The 14,715-nt window shown below is 39.0% G+C and overlaps 1 protein-coding gene across 6 annotated transcripts in view; it reads right to left on the bottom strand.

The window, feature by feature from the left end:
• Positions 1–391: 391 nt before the first annotated feature.
• Positions 392–14,715, bottom strand: part of nrxn3a (neurexin 3a) — a gene marked incomplete at its 5' end in the record, with an annotated part of 152,593 nt that continues 138,269 nt past the window's right edge. For 2 of the 6 annotated variants that reach the window (XM_083907834.1, XM_083907835.1), the window contains 3 exons: positions 392–2,167; positions 12,586–12,667; positions 13,503–13,810. In XM_083907834.1, the coding sequence (XP_083763960.1) occupies positions 1,527–2,167; positions 12,586–12,667; positions 13,503–13,810 (1,031 nt within the window). In that variant the 3' untranslated portion in view covers positions 392–1,526. Of the gene's footprint in view, positions 2,168–12,576; positions 12,668–13,495; positions 13,811–14,715 lie in introns of all 6 variants that reach the window. The other 4 variants (XM_083907837.1, XM_083907838.1, XM_083907836.1 and 1 more) reach the window with 3 other exon arrangements.

Below are 14,715 nucleotides of genomic sequence, written 5' to 3'. Positions count from 1 at the left end.
GTAACCCAGAACAAGAAAGCCATGATACAGAAGGAAGGGCACCTTGTATTTGTTGGACAACTGCAAGTAGTTAAATATTCATGCAACTTTAGAAACATCTCTGGTTAGATCTCTAGGCTAACAATACATTTTTATTCTTTATGAATATCAATATGATTCTCCACATTCTGATTTAAAGTCTTTCTCCATGTAAATCAACAGATAGATAGATTTCATCATGTCAAATACGCTGATAAACCATATGTTCAGTCTGTACAATAGAGGTACTAAAAAATTACAACTGTCATGATATATGTACAATTTCCTACCTACAAAGTACAACAGCTAGTGTGTAATAAAATATGTAAACAAATTTCTTGTTTTTTTTGACACAGCTGACTGTGACAGTAGATAGAATTCACACTTTCAACATTTTGATTTATTTTTGTATACACATTTGATAACAGTTGTAGTACTGCATTTGTCTTCCTCCTGTCACCTCCATAGAAAAAGAGAACGATAGGCAATGAACCGACATACTGTTTGTCAAAAAGATAAAATCACCACTGGCTTGTGCACCAATAATAGACCTTTTCTTTGAGATACAGTGATTTTGTTTTTCCCATGGGTAACAGTTTGAAGGGTTCTAGAAGAGGGGAATGAGTTCAGATCTGATGATGAAGAACTGTTTTGGCATTAAAGAGAACATGGTCCAAGTCGAACACGGCATACTGGACTTTTTTTTACTGTACTTCACTGCGGAATTAGGATTGACATGCATTATACAAGTCACTCCTTACCAACAGAACCTGCCACGTCCTCCTGCAGAGCGGACAGTCACTCTGTCAGTCAGATAATGAGAATAGTCGTGGTGAATCAGATGCCAGAGCAGAATGGGTTCTGCCCATCATGATTTCATTTTATACACAGGAATAGTTTTTTTTTTTCTTGCTGCTTCTTTTTGACATTTTTTTTTCCTTTTTGCTCAGAGCAAAAATAAGTAAGACACCACACTTGTAGTATGTATAAACCATAGAAATCTGTCATTTTCTGATACGGCAGTCCTTTTTTTTTTTTTTTTTTCCTTTTTTAACTTTTACAGTGATTATGTGCCTGGCCCCCTCATTTTAAATCACTACATGTTGCTTACATGCTGAAAATGTAGAAGATTATGAGCCTTTTGCAATTAACAATTATACAAAACAGTTTTTTTTTTTGTTTAATGCCAAGAATCACGTAGCTCTAAAAGTCACTTGGGAGAATGTTGTAGCCGTGAAATATACCGAAATATGCTGATAACGTCTCTGACCAGACAGAAGAGTGAGATCTCTAAAGTTGCTATTTAGCCTTGTCTTTATGCTTACAATAGTAAGTGTGCTTTATATTATAGTACATATCATCAGTTCAACTACTCAGCACAGTATAGGATTATTCAAGTTCCATGTTATACCATCATTTGTCATAGCTCCTCACAAGGAAACTGATAAATAAATGTTCTCGTAGTGCTTTCTTCCGTCATTCTCTCGTCTTTCGCAAAAGTCTCACAGTCACACATAATACTCCTTATCCTTATTTTTCTGTTTCTTGTTGCTGCCTTTCAAGCTCTGCTGTTTGTCCTTCATCACCGTGCCATTGCTCTGCACAGCTGAGTTGGTTATGTAGTTCCTGCTCTCGTCCACCTGGTAGGAGCCTTCATCCCTGTTCCTGTACTTATACATGGCATACAGGAGGATGAGGATGCACAGGGCAGCGGCTGCCACTATTCCGATGACCATCCCGGTGGTGCTGCTAGATTCACGGACCACTTCCGAGGGCCCTGGACCTCTCCTGACGCCCGGCTCTGTTGGGGGTGCTGTGGGTATATTACGGAACATTGGGGAGGTTATTAATGTGCCCCTCAGCTTGGTGCTGTCTACCTCAAACGATGTGGGCAATGGAAGCAACACTAGGTCGGGCTGGGGTTTTAGCTCGCGGTTATTCATTTTGCCGGCCGGCTGTTTGGCCGGAGCATTGTGGTAGGTTGCGGCGGAGGCAGAGGTGGCGGTGGTGCGGCTCTGGTCGGCGGTTAGTAGTATGGCGGTAGCAGTAGTCCTACTGCGTCTGGAGACTGAAGGTTTGTTTGGTCTAAAAGTCTTGGGTGTTTGAGCTTTGTAGCCACCTTCAAAGCCTGACGTGGACAAGGTCTTATCTGTTACCAAGGAGAAGGTCGTGTAAAAATCTTCGTCATCAGTAGGGGGCAGGTTAGACTTGAATGCTTCCCCAGAGCCATACCCCGATATCACCAAGCCATCATCATCACAATCATCGCTGCCTCTGTCCGACAAGCAAGGTACCCCCGCCTCAGTGGCCTTGGACAAGGACTCTTTGGTGGTCTCATTAATGGTGAGGAGTGGGTGGTGGGTTGAGGGAGTGGGAATGAAGGGTGCACGAGGAGCTACAGAGGGGTGCGCTAATGGATCCTCAAGTACTGGGATGACTAACTCAGCTCCTGGGGTTGGAGACACACAGGTTAGAGGGGAGCAATGGATTTTCATGACACACACTTAAGAAGAAACATCTACTCACAAAAACAAAACAGGCAAACTGAAATCCACGAAAAGAACCCAGGCATATTCATTTAAAGTCCTCATGACATGGCTCATGGCGCGCTAGCTAGGGAGGTGAGTGAGCGTGAGTTTTGTTGTCATATTGATTAGCTTCCAGAGTCGCCAATAGAGCTCCGGGCGTCACGTGACTGGTGCTGGATTCAAACTGTCAGAGTTTCACTGCACACTTTAAATCCACAGAGATCGTCCGATATATCACAAAACTTGACTGATCTCTATGATGCAGCAGCTTGCTTTTTTTTATGAGCCAGAGAGGACATTATTCCTGGCATCTTCAACTTCTTGATTAACTTCAAGAGTCACTGAAAGTTTACAAGAGTCCGGAGGGAAACAAATGGACGCAATCTTGCTTCGTGACAAGCATTCACCTCTGGAGGTCCACTGGCTAAAGATAGCGTTGTTGTAACCGGACAGGTAAGTGTTAGCATTGCTGTGCAGACTTTTATGCCATTATTCACAGAGAGCTAACCACACAATCTGTTGTTTGTGTGTGATCCTATAGCTTCTGTCTACATCTGCTCACTGTGACCGTGCAATGTTTGCATGGGTCCTTGAAAGAATCACAAAGCGCTTGATTGGATGCAAATTGATATCTCAAATCAGATTCCTCTAAAATCAAATTGGAATATTGGGAAAAACCACATCTTTTGATATGATTAGGTTCATACACGACAATGTAAGTGATATATAAAGTAGCATATACATGACTAAAGCATAAGAATTGTGATTTCGATGTCATGGGGACTTTAAGAAATAATAAATCGACATACAAGTATACAAATACACTTCTATACTATTTCTTCAAAAGGTTTAAGAGGTCTTTTAGGTTGAGCCAGACAGATCGAGGTAGGATTGCTTTGTATTAAACAATACTCTTTGTTAGATTATGTCCACACTGATATGTTTTCATTTTGAAAGAGTCAATGGTGGAAATTTTCCCCAAAAAAGCACATATGGCTGGAGGCTGGACATAGCCTAAGATTATCAAAAAGATTATCAAAAAGATATTTAAAGATATATAGTTATCCTAATTAACTAAAAATAAAAATAAATCAAATTTATTAGATTTAAATCAAGACACAAACACTAACAATTAAGTCAAAGGTGTTGTTCAAAACAGTTATTTCCTCATAGGCGTGTGTCAGTATGACAAAGGAGAGTCTGCTCTGTGACTCTTGGATCATCTTAAACCTCTTGCTTTTCACAGGTTACACAGACAATTCGAGTTATAGTTCTACAAACAGTTTCTGACACAAAGCTGTTTAAGAAGGTAAAGGTGAGCTTGGTCTTTAGAGTTCAGTTTCAATGAGAGATAAACTACTTTGTGTGGATCCTCGTCAACTATGTCGCCACCTTTACTTGTTTTTGCTTAATCGTAATCTGTATCCAGATTTATTTTTTAAGAAAAAATAATCAGGATTGATTTGAAAATGTCAAGCAGTTTAAGAATAAAGTCAGAATAATGTAGCATACCATTAATTATACCTAAATTCAAAAGCCCATATTGCCACATGATTGCCCAGATATTTCATGTGTGCACAAAACACGGGTCTTTTCCCAGGACTACACCTTTACCTTTGTTGATAGGATTAAAAAAGAAAGGATCATATCGTCTGCATAGTTTGTATTAAACACTGATTTTGTCGTAAGAGCAGCTCAATGACCAAGAAACATTTGTTTAACTATAACTTCAGTTTCAAGATTATACTGTTTATGTCAATGGGAAAGCAGTCTGAATGTTCACTCCTTGAAACACCGGCCTCGGTCACACTGAGCTACATGCTACAAATGCTAAAATTCTTCTCATGAAAGTTTAACTATGGAAGCAAATTCTGGTCCAACAGCTGCACAGTTGCAAAGTGGAACATGAAGTCTGCATTGCATGAAACAGCATATTTTTGCTAAATTGTTGGTCATTTCTATCAATACAAAAACAGTTCTTAATTTGCAGTCTTTTACATAAATTAGCATGCGGTCACTGAGGCAAAGCTAAATAATTACAATATACGGAGTGAGTTTCGGCTGTTGCTTCTGTATAAACTACAACTTAATGTTTAAAAGGTGGAATCATGACTGCATTAGAAGTCAGCCAATGTTATGGTTCAATTTGAAAAAAGAGAACATTTAAGAATAGGTTGTGTGGTCTGGAGCAGGTGTCATCGGAGTGAACATTCAAGTTTCATTGACATAAAAAAAACAAGTAAAAAAACATCCACTGCCATCAAGTCTGTGTTTACTGAATCTTTGATGCTTATTTCAGTTCATTGAAAAACAAAAGTAATACAAAAGAATACAACGCAGACACTTTAGAACAAAAAAAATACCACAACACATTCACAAGCACGCTATGAAATAAAAGCCATTTTTTAAAATATAATTTCAAACAATAAAAAACAGTGATATATGATTAAAGATTCAGTCGTCAGTTTCCACAGCTTGATGACAGATGCAATTTGAAATATGAGAAAAGTGTTGGCTGGGACAATGATTCTCATTATGAGTTATTAATTTTGTAGCTGTAGTACATTTAGTATTTTTATGTGTACAGAGAGTATTATGAACTGTAAATCTGCAGTAGCTACAAACGCAAGAAGTAATAAAATAAAGTGATATGCCATTAAATACTTAAATACAAAACAAAAGCAATATTCAATTTTAAGTGTATTTTATTGCTACAGGAAGTCCCGTGGTTGTTCTATGAGGTCAGATGTCAGATTAGACCTCAGGCTATTTTTTGAGCCCCCTCATTTGCAAGTACATGTAATCATAATTGTACAGATACATGTACATTTAATGGCATATTTGATTGTTGTTTATTGCTTTACTTTAATGTTTTCCAGCAGTGCATGACCACGAGCCGTTAAATACATCAGGGTGAACATTTCGATACAGTTCCACTTCTCTCATTTCCCAAACTGCATCTTTAAGGGAAAACAATTCACCGACACACTTGCACATTCGTAGGATATATCGTTCAACTTACATCAACAAATTGCCCGCATGATTTAGGCGTGAAGAAAAGGATTTACAAAGGAAAGGTTGTGTAAGAATGTTGGATAGCCACTTGGTACCATTAAATATAATTGTTAGCCATTGAGTGTCTTCTATCTTTAAACATGACGGTACAGGGAGGCAACAACACATACATCCACACCACATAACATAAAAAATAAACACCATAATTCTGTTTTTTTCCAATGTTTTTCTTTTTTCCTGGTAAATAATTTCCTTTTACAAAAAAATGTGTATCTACATTTCTTTTCTGATTTTTGCAATAGACTTCAATATTATCTAAAATCTATCCATATTTTTGCTTAATTGCCATTTGTTCTTTAGAGTAGAATGGATGGATGACTTCATATTTTTAATATCTCTAAAGACAAGGGAGAAGGTGAAGAAGGGGGTGGGACCTATGAACACACTACATAGGAAATGAGGGTGATGAGGGTGACAGTGTAAGTCAGTTGCCATGTCCATGTAAAGGCAGTACGAAGCGGTCGGGCGGCATTAGAGCTGTTGGCTGTAAGGAAGGGATGGGGATATACAAACAATGAGCAATATTCATGCCCATCTACAGAAAAGAACAGAAGAAATCTAACACTGACAAATCTGACAAACCCTAAACTGCAACTTCTTAGCCATGCAATTCATTTGTTTTTTGTCTTACAGTCAAAATATCATTATGCAAAGAATTAATTTTTTGTCAAAATAGATTGAAAAAGAAAAAAATCTGACAAAAATGGAAGATACTGTATGCGAAAAGTGTGGATCTAGAACTGCTTCACAGAATAATTTGCGGGTTTTTGCCCATGATTACAGAAATGCCAGCATTCACTTTTCATTGCACAGCTGTTTAAACATGACACTCTTTCAATCCACTACTTCCCAATGAAGAATTCAATAAGAAACAAAACACACAAGATAGTCACTGAAGTAGTTCCAAATCACATCAAGTCAAATTATATATATATATATGTATATAAAAAAATAGTTCACACTGTTTGAATATTAATCTGATTGACAAAAAAACAAACCAAACATATTTTAATAAGCCAAAAAAGCATAATCAGAACCAAAATGCCAGTGATCAATTGGATAAATGTAGAAAATATGACCAGGTAAAACTACCAAATGATATATGTTAAGATGAAAGAACAAAGCCATTTAAAGATTCTTTTTTTTTGCACACACTACAACCAGATGCACACAATAGAAAACAGACACCGTTGAGAGAGGCACTCGACGCGAGGACGGGCTCCTCTCTCATGTGCTTCTCGATGACAAATCTATCTGGTAATGTTAGTCTTTAAACATGAACCGGCCGTGCAGTCTGGGTGTACATCAGAGGGAGACGGTACTGGCTGAGAATGGGTTATTATTACTCATTTTTGGTTTTCGTTTTTAGTCGTACTGCAGGATGTTGATGCATGCTTAAAGTAAGTTGCATTTAGGGAAAGTAGAAAAAAAAGAAACAAACACAGCAAACTGAGGGCAGGTAAAGACTGAACCGATGTTAGAAAAATAGGAGACGGACACTGTGTCCCAATCCCTTGCTATAAACCAATGGTTCACAGAGGTCATGTAACACTTTGTACTGGCAAAAACCAACATATGATGAGACATGCATGCAGGTAGACATCAGTCAAACTGCAACCTGGTGAAGCTACGGCCAGTTCTCTATACGTGTACTTTTGTTGCCCGTTGCAATGTGACACGATATCCATTATCACCATAGACTGTGTATAAAAAGTGGACTCAAACTCGAAATTGGTCCGGCACTGTGACTGTTCTTGAAACTGGAAGCTGTGGATCACACAGTGTCAACTCATATGTGCTGTGCTTGGTAATTTACAAAATAGACACCATGTTCTACAGGAGAAGATCGAAAACTAGTGATTGAGACCATTAACTCCAATTCATATTGAGTTCTTGTTGCAATTGCCAGTATCTCCCCCTGGTGGCTGTTCAATAAACTGTTACTTCCTGCTTAGACTCACTCTGCAAACAGAAGTCCACTTTGCACATACAGTCTATGACTATGGCCACACTCATCAGGTGTATTCGTTATGTCAGTTTACCAGTGTGAAGCCCAACATAAAACCCTTGTTCAATTTTATGTGCGGTGTGCAATTGGGACACAGCTCAGGTTTAATGTTTAGTGAGGGAGGTGGAAGAAGAAAAGAAAGAAAAACAAAAGACGGAAAGAAATAATGCATAAAACAAACTCATGTTAATAACTTTATGTCATGTACTAGACATGGAATGTAGTTTTGTTCAGAATTCAAAGTACGACGTAGAGTCAGACGACAAGCTCAAAGCTGATATCCATAATACTCACGGGCACAAGCTAGCTCAAAAATACATTTTCTTAAGGGGTCAGATTCAAACACGCTAAAACAGTGGTTCTCAAACTGTGGTACGTGAACTTCCTGTGGAGCGTAATGAGAAAAGCTGAGGATTTTCATCTGGAGTGTGTAGAAAATGAAACAAATAAAGAAATTATCAAACCAAATGATAATAATTAGGGTTGCCTTATCTTTCGCTCCGTCTTAAAGTAATTTCACTATACCAGTATCTGAAGTATGTGAGGAGGAGGAGGATGAGGATGAGAGAGAAAATTGAGAATAAATCTGCCTCCTGTGAAAAGTCTGTATTTGACCTCAGGTGGTACTTGGTAAAACAAGTTTGAGAACCACTGCACTAAAGTACTGGTTTGTTTTGGAATTGTTTGAGACAGTTTTATATAAAGATATATACAAATGTTGCCTGAATGAAGTAATTATGGATACCAGCGGTTACCCCATTTTGACATAATGCCATTATGATTCAATATTATGTCTAATGCAACCTACATGGTTCCTTTTCCATGTAGGTGGAAAGATTTGAAATCGCAGAGGAATTCCATAAGATGGCACATGTCTGACTTGAGTGGAGATTAATCTGTGTAATCTGTAATCTGTGTTTGGGAATGTTCCTGTCATTCAACACTAGCCAATGTTTTGTAGTAAGGATTGTTGTGCCCTTTACCACATCACTGTAAATGATGTCCCTTTATTAACTCATGATTTAAGAAGAATCCCAAGTAGCCAGTGCTGTGTGCAGAAGAGGTGCGATAGCAACCAAATCTTGACTGTTAACATCCACCCTTTCACAGTGCATCTGAGGTAATGGGATGCCCTGAATTATCTGATTCATATCATCTAATTGACAAACCTTTTGAAAAACTCATTGGCCTCATGTTATCATAGGAAAACATGAAGCCAAGGATGTGAATGCACTCAGAAATGAGTTGGAGTGACTGACCATAACAGATAATAAAAATGTAATGAGATTGGCAGAGAAGCTGCATTAAATGTCTCAGCTATCGAACTATTTCATGGCCGATGCCTCATACTGTTAATAAGGTCATAATTCAATTCCACTGTGAGGCCTCGGTGCCTCTGATCACAATCAGTAGTTAATGTCGCGATAGTATTGTTTGTGGTCCACCTGATAAATAGAAAACCAATATTCACTCTGTTTTATCTCCATTTTTAGTCTAACTCTCAGTTTTTAAAACATACTGCAAACTGATAACGCTCCAAATTGTGGTACCAATTAGTTTCTGTCTGTGTTTTTTTTCTGAGCAGAGAGAGTGGACATTGGGTTAATGTTTAATGTGTTCTTGTCGTAACGAGCTAATCCAAGCTAAAGGAGCTAGCGGTCTTTGGAGGTCTCCTTACGACGGTTCGGGTGGTCTGCCAGCTTGGTTGGTAACACAGCATACATCATTATTTGGATGTGGGGAGTGTGTCGAGAAATGATCCAGGCTGCGTTGGATATGGAGAGCCCGCTTGGAGACGGAGAAGCACAAAACGCTCGCCATCCACTCAAAATGTTAGCCTACTACTCTTTGGCCGACTCGCAAGCCCAAACAAGTGTGTGCAGTGTGCCTGTTGTTCTGTTTCTGGTCTAGCCAGATCATGTGTGGTGTTGTAGTCTTTCTAACGTTACTAGTTGTTGCAAAAAAACTACAACGTTTGCGTGGCCAAAATGCATGTTAATCGCGCAATAAAAAAATTAACACCGTTAAAATGGGTTTGCGTTAATGCCGTTAATAATGCGACAGCACTAATAAATAATTATCTTTTGGACTTGTGTCCGTATTTTGCGTTCATTTTGCACCATGATGGATTTAATGGAGCAATACCAATGGAAATCATGGGGGCAATGTAGATTTGAAAGTCCAATCAGTCAGGAAAACAATTAAGAAAAGTCAATATGGGCTAATAGCTAGTTAGCATGTTGAGTGCCATTTTGTGGACTCCTACTCCTACTTTTTTTTGGAGCTGACAGAACGTAAACAACAAAAAAAATAGACCGGCTTGGATTTTGACCATGTTTTTCCGTCTTTTCTGTTTATCGGCTTTCTCTATATTTTCTGCATGAAAACCCCGGGGATTAGGAACTGTAGAGCGCCAAGGCCAGTTTGAAGGCCAGTTTGAATCCAATGGTAGGTATGCATGCAATAATACAAGTTTGGCTTCCTGCTGGGTCATCTGAGTGTGTTTTTGTGTTTTTTTTTTTTCTAACGTCATGTGCCTTTGTCGACTGTAACAGTGACCAGCATGCACCACAAATCTGATAAGGCTGAATGGAACTCAGCCATCATTAATTTTCGAATTTCCTTTACTGTCTTTGCTGCTGTGACACCGTAAATGTACCCATTGTGGGTGGAATGAAGCACTTATCTTATCTTAGTTTATCTTATCTTATCTTACACCTGTGATTTTCCTCCTGTGACTTGTCAAAATGACTCCATTTGAGTTTAAAAATGGCCATTTATGTTTTTTTTTTTGCACTGAAATGATGAATTAATCCGAATATCTGTGCTGTGTACGTGTTCAGTCGTCATTGCAGTTTACAGAATGATGTCTTCCTATGCCATCTTATGAAATGAACTGAGCAGTAGAGGAGAACATGACAGATTTACAGAGAACAGAATCACTCCATATTGTCTCAGAAACACATAACAGCCACACTGACACAAACATACAGTGTGGGCGGACGACGCTGGACGACATTCAGTTTGATTTCATGACGCTACGACCGCCGAAACTTAAACATGAAGAGCAGACAAAGCAACCAAGGTGGTCTGAATATGAGGGGTGGAGTCAAAGAGCATGCAAGGAGATAAATCAAACTGGCCCTTGATAAATTATTACCATATAAAATAATAAAGTTGTGGCAAAAAACATTTTTTTGCCATCCACACTGTTCAAAAGCAGAAAACCTGGCAGGAACTGAATGTTGAGGAAAAAGCAACTTTAGTTTTTATGTTTAATTTGATGGCAAAAAAACTTTTTTCACCCATTTATTTGTTTTGGACAAAATTATGTCTTGCATGGAACAAAGACGTGTCGTATTTCAGACCACTATGTGGAAACAACCGAAACATCATGCCACAAGTGATGAGGCCTTAACACAAGAACGTGTTTGTGAGTAACTGGCGATTAGACGGGCTCGATGACAAAAAAAGAATGAAAGATAGAAATCAGAAAACACGACACAAACACAACCTAAACAGGATATAGCAGTGACTCCCAAAACAACAGAGGAAAAAACTTCAAAAACAAAGCATGCCGCTGTCAACGTCAAAGTGATGTTAGGTGTTAGAATGGCGTGAATTTCTGTGTCAACACATGACTGGATGACAGGGGCCCTGTCTTTGTCTTTCTTCACGAATCCCCATGTGAATCTCAGGCTACACAGCACAGCTTTAAATCCATTTATACCACCTTTCGCTCTCTTTTTGAAAAAATTTGGGAATGGCCTTTGTTTTTAGCGAGAATGGTCAGCAGCGTGTGACTCGATGTTACTGTGAAGAGCTGGACTGCCAGTGAAATAACAGCGTGGCGCTTCTTCACAGCATCATGTTCGATGGAAAATATTGCTGACCAAAAACTCAGCTTACATCATGAATGCATTATAATCATTTAAGATTTGTATTGTCTTTTTAATGTGTTCTTTAATAACTTTTACTGTTTTCACCTGATTAGTTAAAAAGAAATAATAACCCACAAGAACATTCAAATTAATACTATTTTAAAAGCTATTGTGTATTTTTAAACATAACCATAAACCACATTAAACCAGGAGAAAACTCTTGATATATATTATTATTTGCACAGATATGTTACTGAAATATGGAAATTCCCAAATTCTTTCAAAGTGATTCTTTGAGTTGTCAGAATGCTTGAACATTTCAGATTTTTTTTTCTTAATACCTAAATACAAAAATAAACAGAATAACGAGTAAAAGAAAAGAAAGCAAAAGTTATGATCTGAAAAATAACAAAAAGCTTGTACACAGAAATTCAATGATATCTGTTCTCTATTACGCGTACCAACACAAAGATCTAATTATGGAGAAAAAACACAAATGAAAACAAAAAAATAAATTAAAATGTATCATGTGGTTGCGACAACAGGCTACCTATTATTTTTTTTATGTTTATATACTGTCAAATATGTACTATTTCAAAAATAAAGGAACATTTGCAAAGCAGTGAGTGGCCAGAGCGGTGGACTCGAACACGATGCGACACATGTTGCAGCATCAGTGTAGTGAACATGGTTCACCATCATTCAGATTTTGTACTTCACTGATGACGCGTACCGACCTCAATTATTCCTCCCAGCCGACAAAATCTGGATGTGCATTGGTGACCATGTTAACCAACGACCCCATGTGCAAGTGTAGCTCATGTGATTAATTACCTTCTAGCGTCAACACAGTAGCTGAATTAGAATTTGCATGTGATCATCCGGCTTTCCTTGGGTTGGATAATGTGTAATGTAGCTTGCTGTGTTTACTGTCACTACACTGGCTGTTTTGACTGAAGTTACACTTTGGCTACCCATGGGGGGTGTGATGCTCAGAGGATGTCTTGATCCTCAGGTGCAGATGAGTGAAAGCACAAAGAAAAGCAAGCAAATGCACAAAACTAACCAAACCCACCTGCGTGGCTAGTTTCGCACTCCTCCAGGTCTTCGTCATCGCTCGAACACTCTGCGGACGACACTATCTCATCTGCCGAGTGCTTCTTGGGCAACACATTGGTTGTTATAAACACAAAGGAGACAAATACAAATACAAGATATGTTAGAGGGTGAGCACGAGTTTACTGTGTTAGTAAAAGCTTTAACTCAAGATTTTAGCTTAAAGGCGCTGGTATACTTCCACGCACATGCCGCGCTTACCGAAGTCCGCGTCTCATCGCGGACCCTGGTATTCTCACGCGTCAGGGTCCTGCAGTATCTGACTTTACCATTGGGCGGTACAAGTCTGGACGCAGGGAATAGGACGCATTCCTACCAAAGAAGAAGAGAGCGATGCTACAGCTCCCTCGGACAGGGGAGTTGGGGTGTTAGCCGGCCCGAGGGTCGCCAGGTCGTGGCTCGGATGACTTTCCTTGGCGACTACTTCTTCTGTTGTCGAATGGCTTTTCTGCTTGGTGAGCGCGGTTTAACAATCCACCTACTGGTGGGGCGGAAATTCGCAGTCTTTGTGCACGGTACCAAAATATGGGCCGCACGCTCAGCTTGATGCCAAACGCATGATATGCACGAAAGTACACAAAAGTGTGCGCGGAAGTATACCAGGGCCTTAGCTCAACTCAGTTCAATTTCTTCTAATTGTAATTTATTGTCAATATTGCAGATTTGTTTTCAGTTGTGCGTGGCTGAGTGCAATCGCTTTCTTTCAGTCTTCCTGCATTAATTTCACCCTCCTGCTAGCTTGCTATATTGGTAGCCTGGGTCTCTTGATGATAGTAAAGGCCTTTGCACATCATCAAAAACAATCCTGAAAAGACAATAAATGCCCAAATGCCCTAATTATCACCATGTAGAGCAATTATAAAAGTCACTCAATACCTGTACAGTTGAGGGGGATCGGTGTTTCCGCGTGGTGGTGGTGGACATCATGGTCGTCGTCTCGATGAAGGTGGTGGACATCTCTGGGGGCATTGCCGTGGACCTGGCTGAGCCTGCCACACTCGGCACGTCACCTACCAACCTCACACTGCCGTTAATCTTGATGTTGGGGTTCCCCTCAGCAGCCATGCTCAACACTTTGAGGCCATTATAGTAAAGGCCGGACAGTTGGCCCTGAAAAGGCCGCGCTCGATCGCTGCCACCGATAGCGACTTTTGCCTGTGTGTTGAATATTGTCAGCTGTCGTCCTAGAGGAGACATTCAGATATAATTTAGAAGAAACGTGTTAGTATTTATTATTTATGTGGCAGCAACAAATGGACAACCAGAGCTGCTGCAGTTACTGGGTTATAGTATTTTACACAAGCATTTTTAGTGTGCATAAAAAAGTAATTTTCAAAATGTAAATATATACATAATTCCCAGAACCCGGGTCAGGATGCGTAAAATTTTGCAAAAAATATTTTCCAGCTTTTTACTTTTTTACTAGTTTTAAACAGCATCACAACATAAGTTGTCAAACATGACATGTTTTTTTTATTTTTTTTATTTGGTATACGTTTATAGGGAAAGGACAAAAGGTCAAGAGTGTTAATTCCATGTGTATGTATTGCATATGCATATGCATGAGTGTGCACACGTGTGTGTGGAATTCTATCTTATCTTCCACTGAAACGATTCTTGGCTTGTGTCCCCATTAAAAACATTGTCGCTGTCCAAAACTGTTGGACGCCAAGATTATCTGCCCAAAACTATTAGTCAGTAATGTATTCCACAGTTAACACTCATCAGGACAGTTGAGGTCCTACAGGAGTACTTCAGTCTATCTACCTCATTGGTTCCCTGACCTTTTGACCTTTCCCCATATAATTCCCACAGTTTGTACATTCAAGATACAATAAAAAAAGTACTTTCATAGTAGCTTACTGTATTGTTTTTGTAAGTTATTGACACTCAAAAGCTGACACAAAACTTCACATTAGTAGTGTCAGTATAAACAGAATTACTGTCATCCCACACAATGTGTAGCCACAATCCATCACTTTGCTACTGTTGCCCTGAGGTGCAAAACACAAATGCAAATCAAAACACAAACGCAAATCAAAAAACACAAAAACATTAACTCAAAACAGAATCGCAAATCAAAACACAA

This window comes from Microchirus variegatus, assembly GCF_963457635.1.
Source record: "Microchirus variegatus genome assembly, chromosome: 21".
In the NCBI taxonomy this organism is placed as follows: domain Eukaryota; kingdom Metazoa; phylum Chordata; class Actinopteri; order Pleuronectiformes; family Soleidae; genus Microchirus; species Microchirus variegatus.
This window is presented reverse-complemented; position numbering and strand designations above follow the sequence as displayed.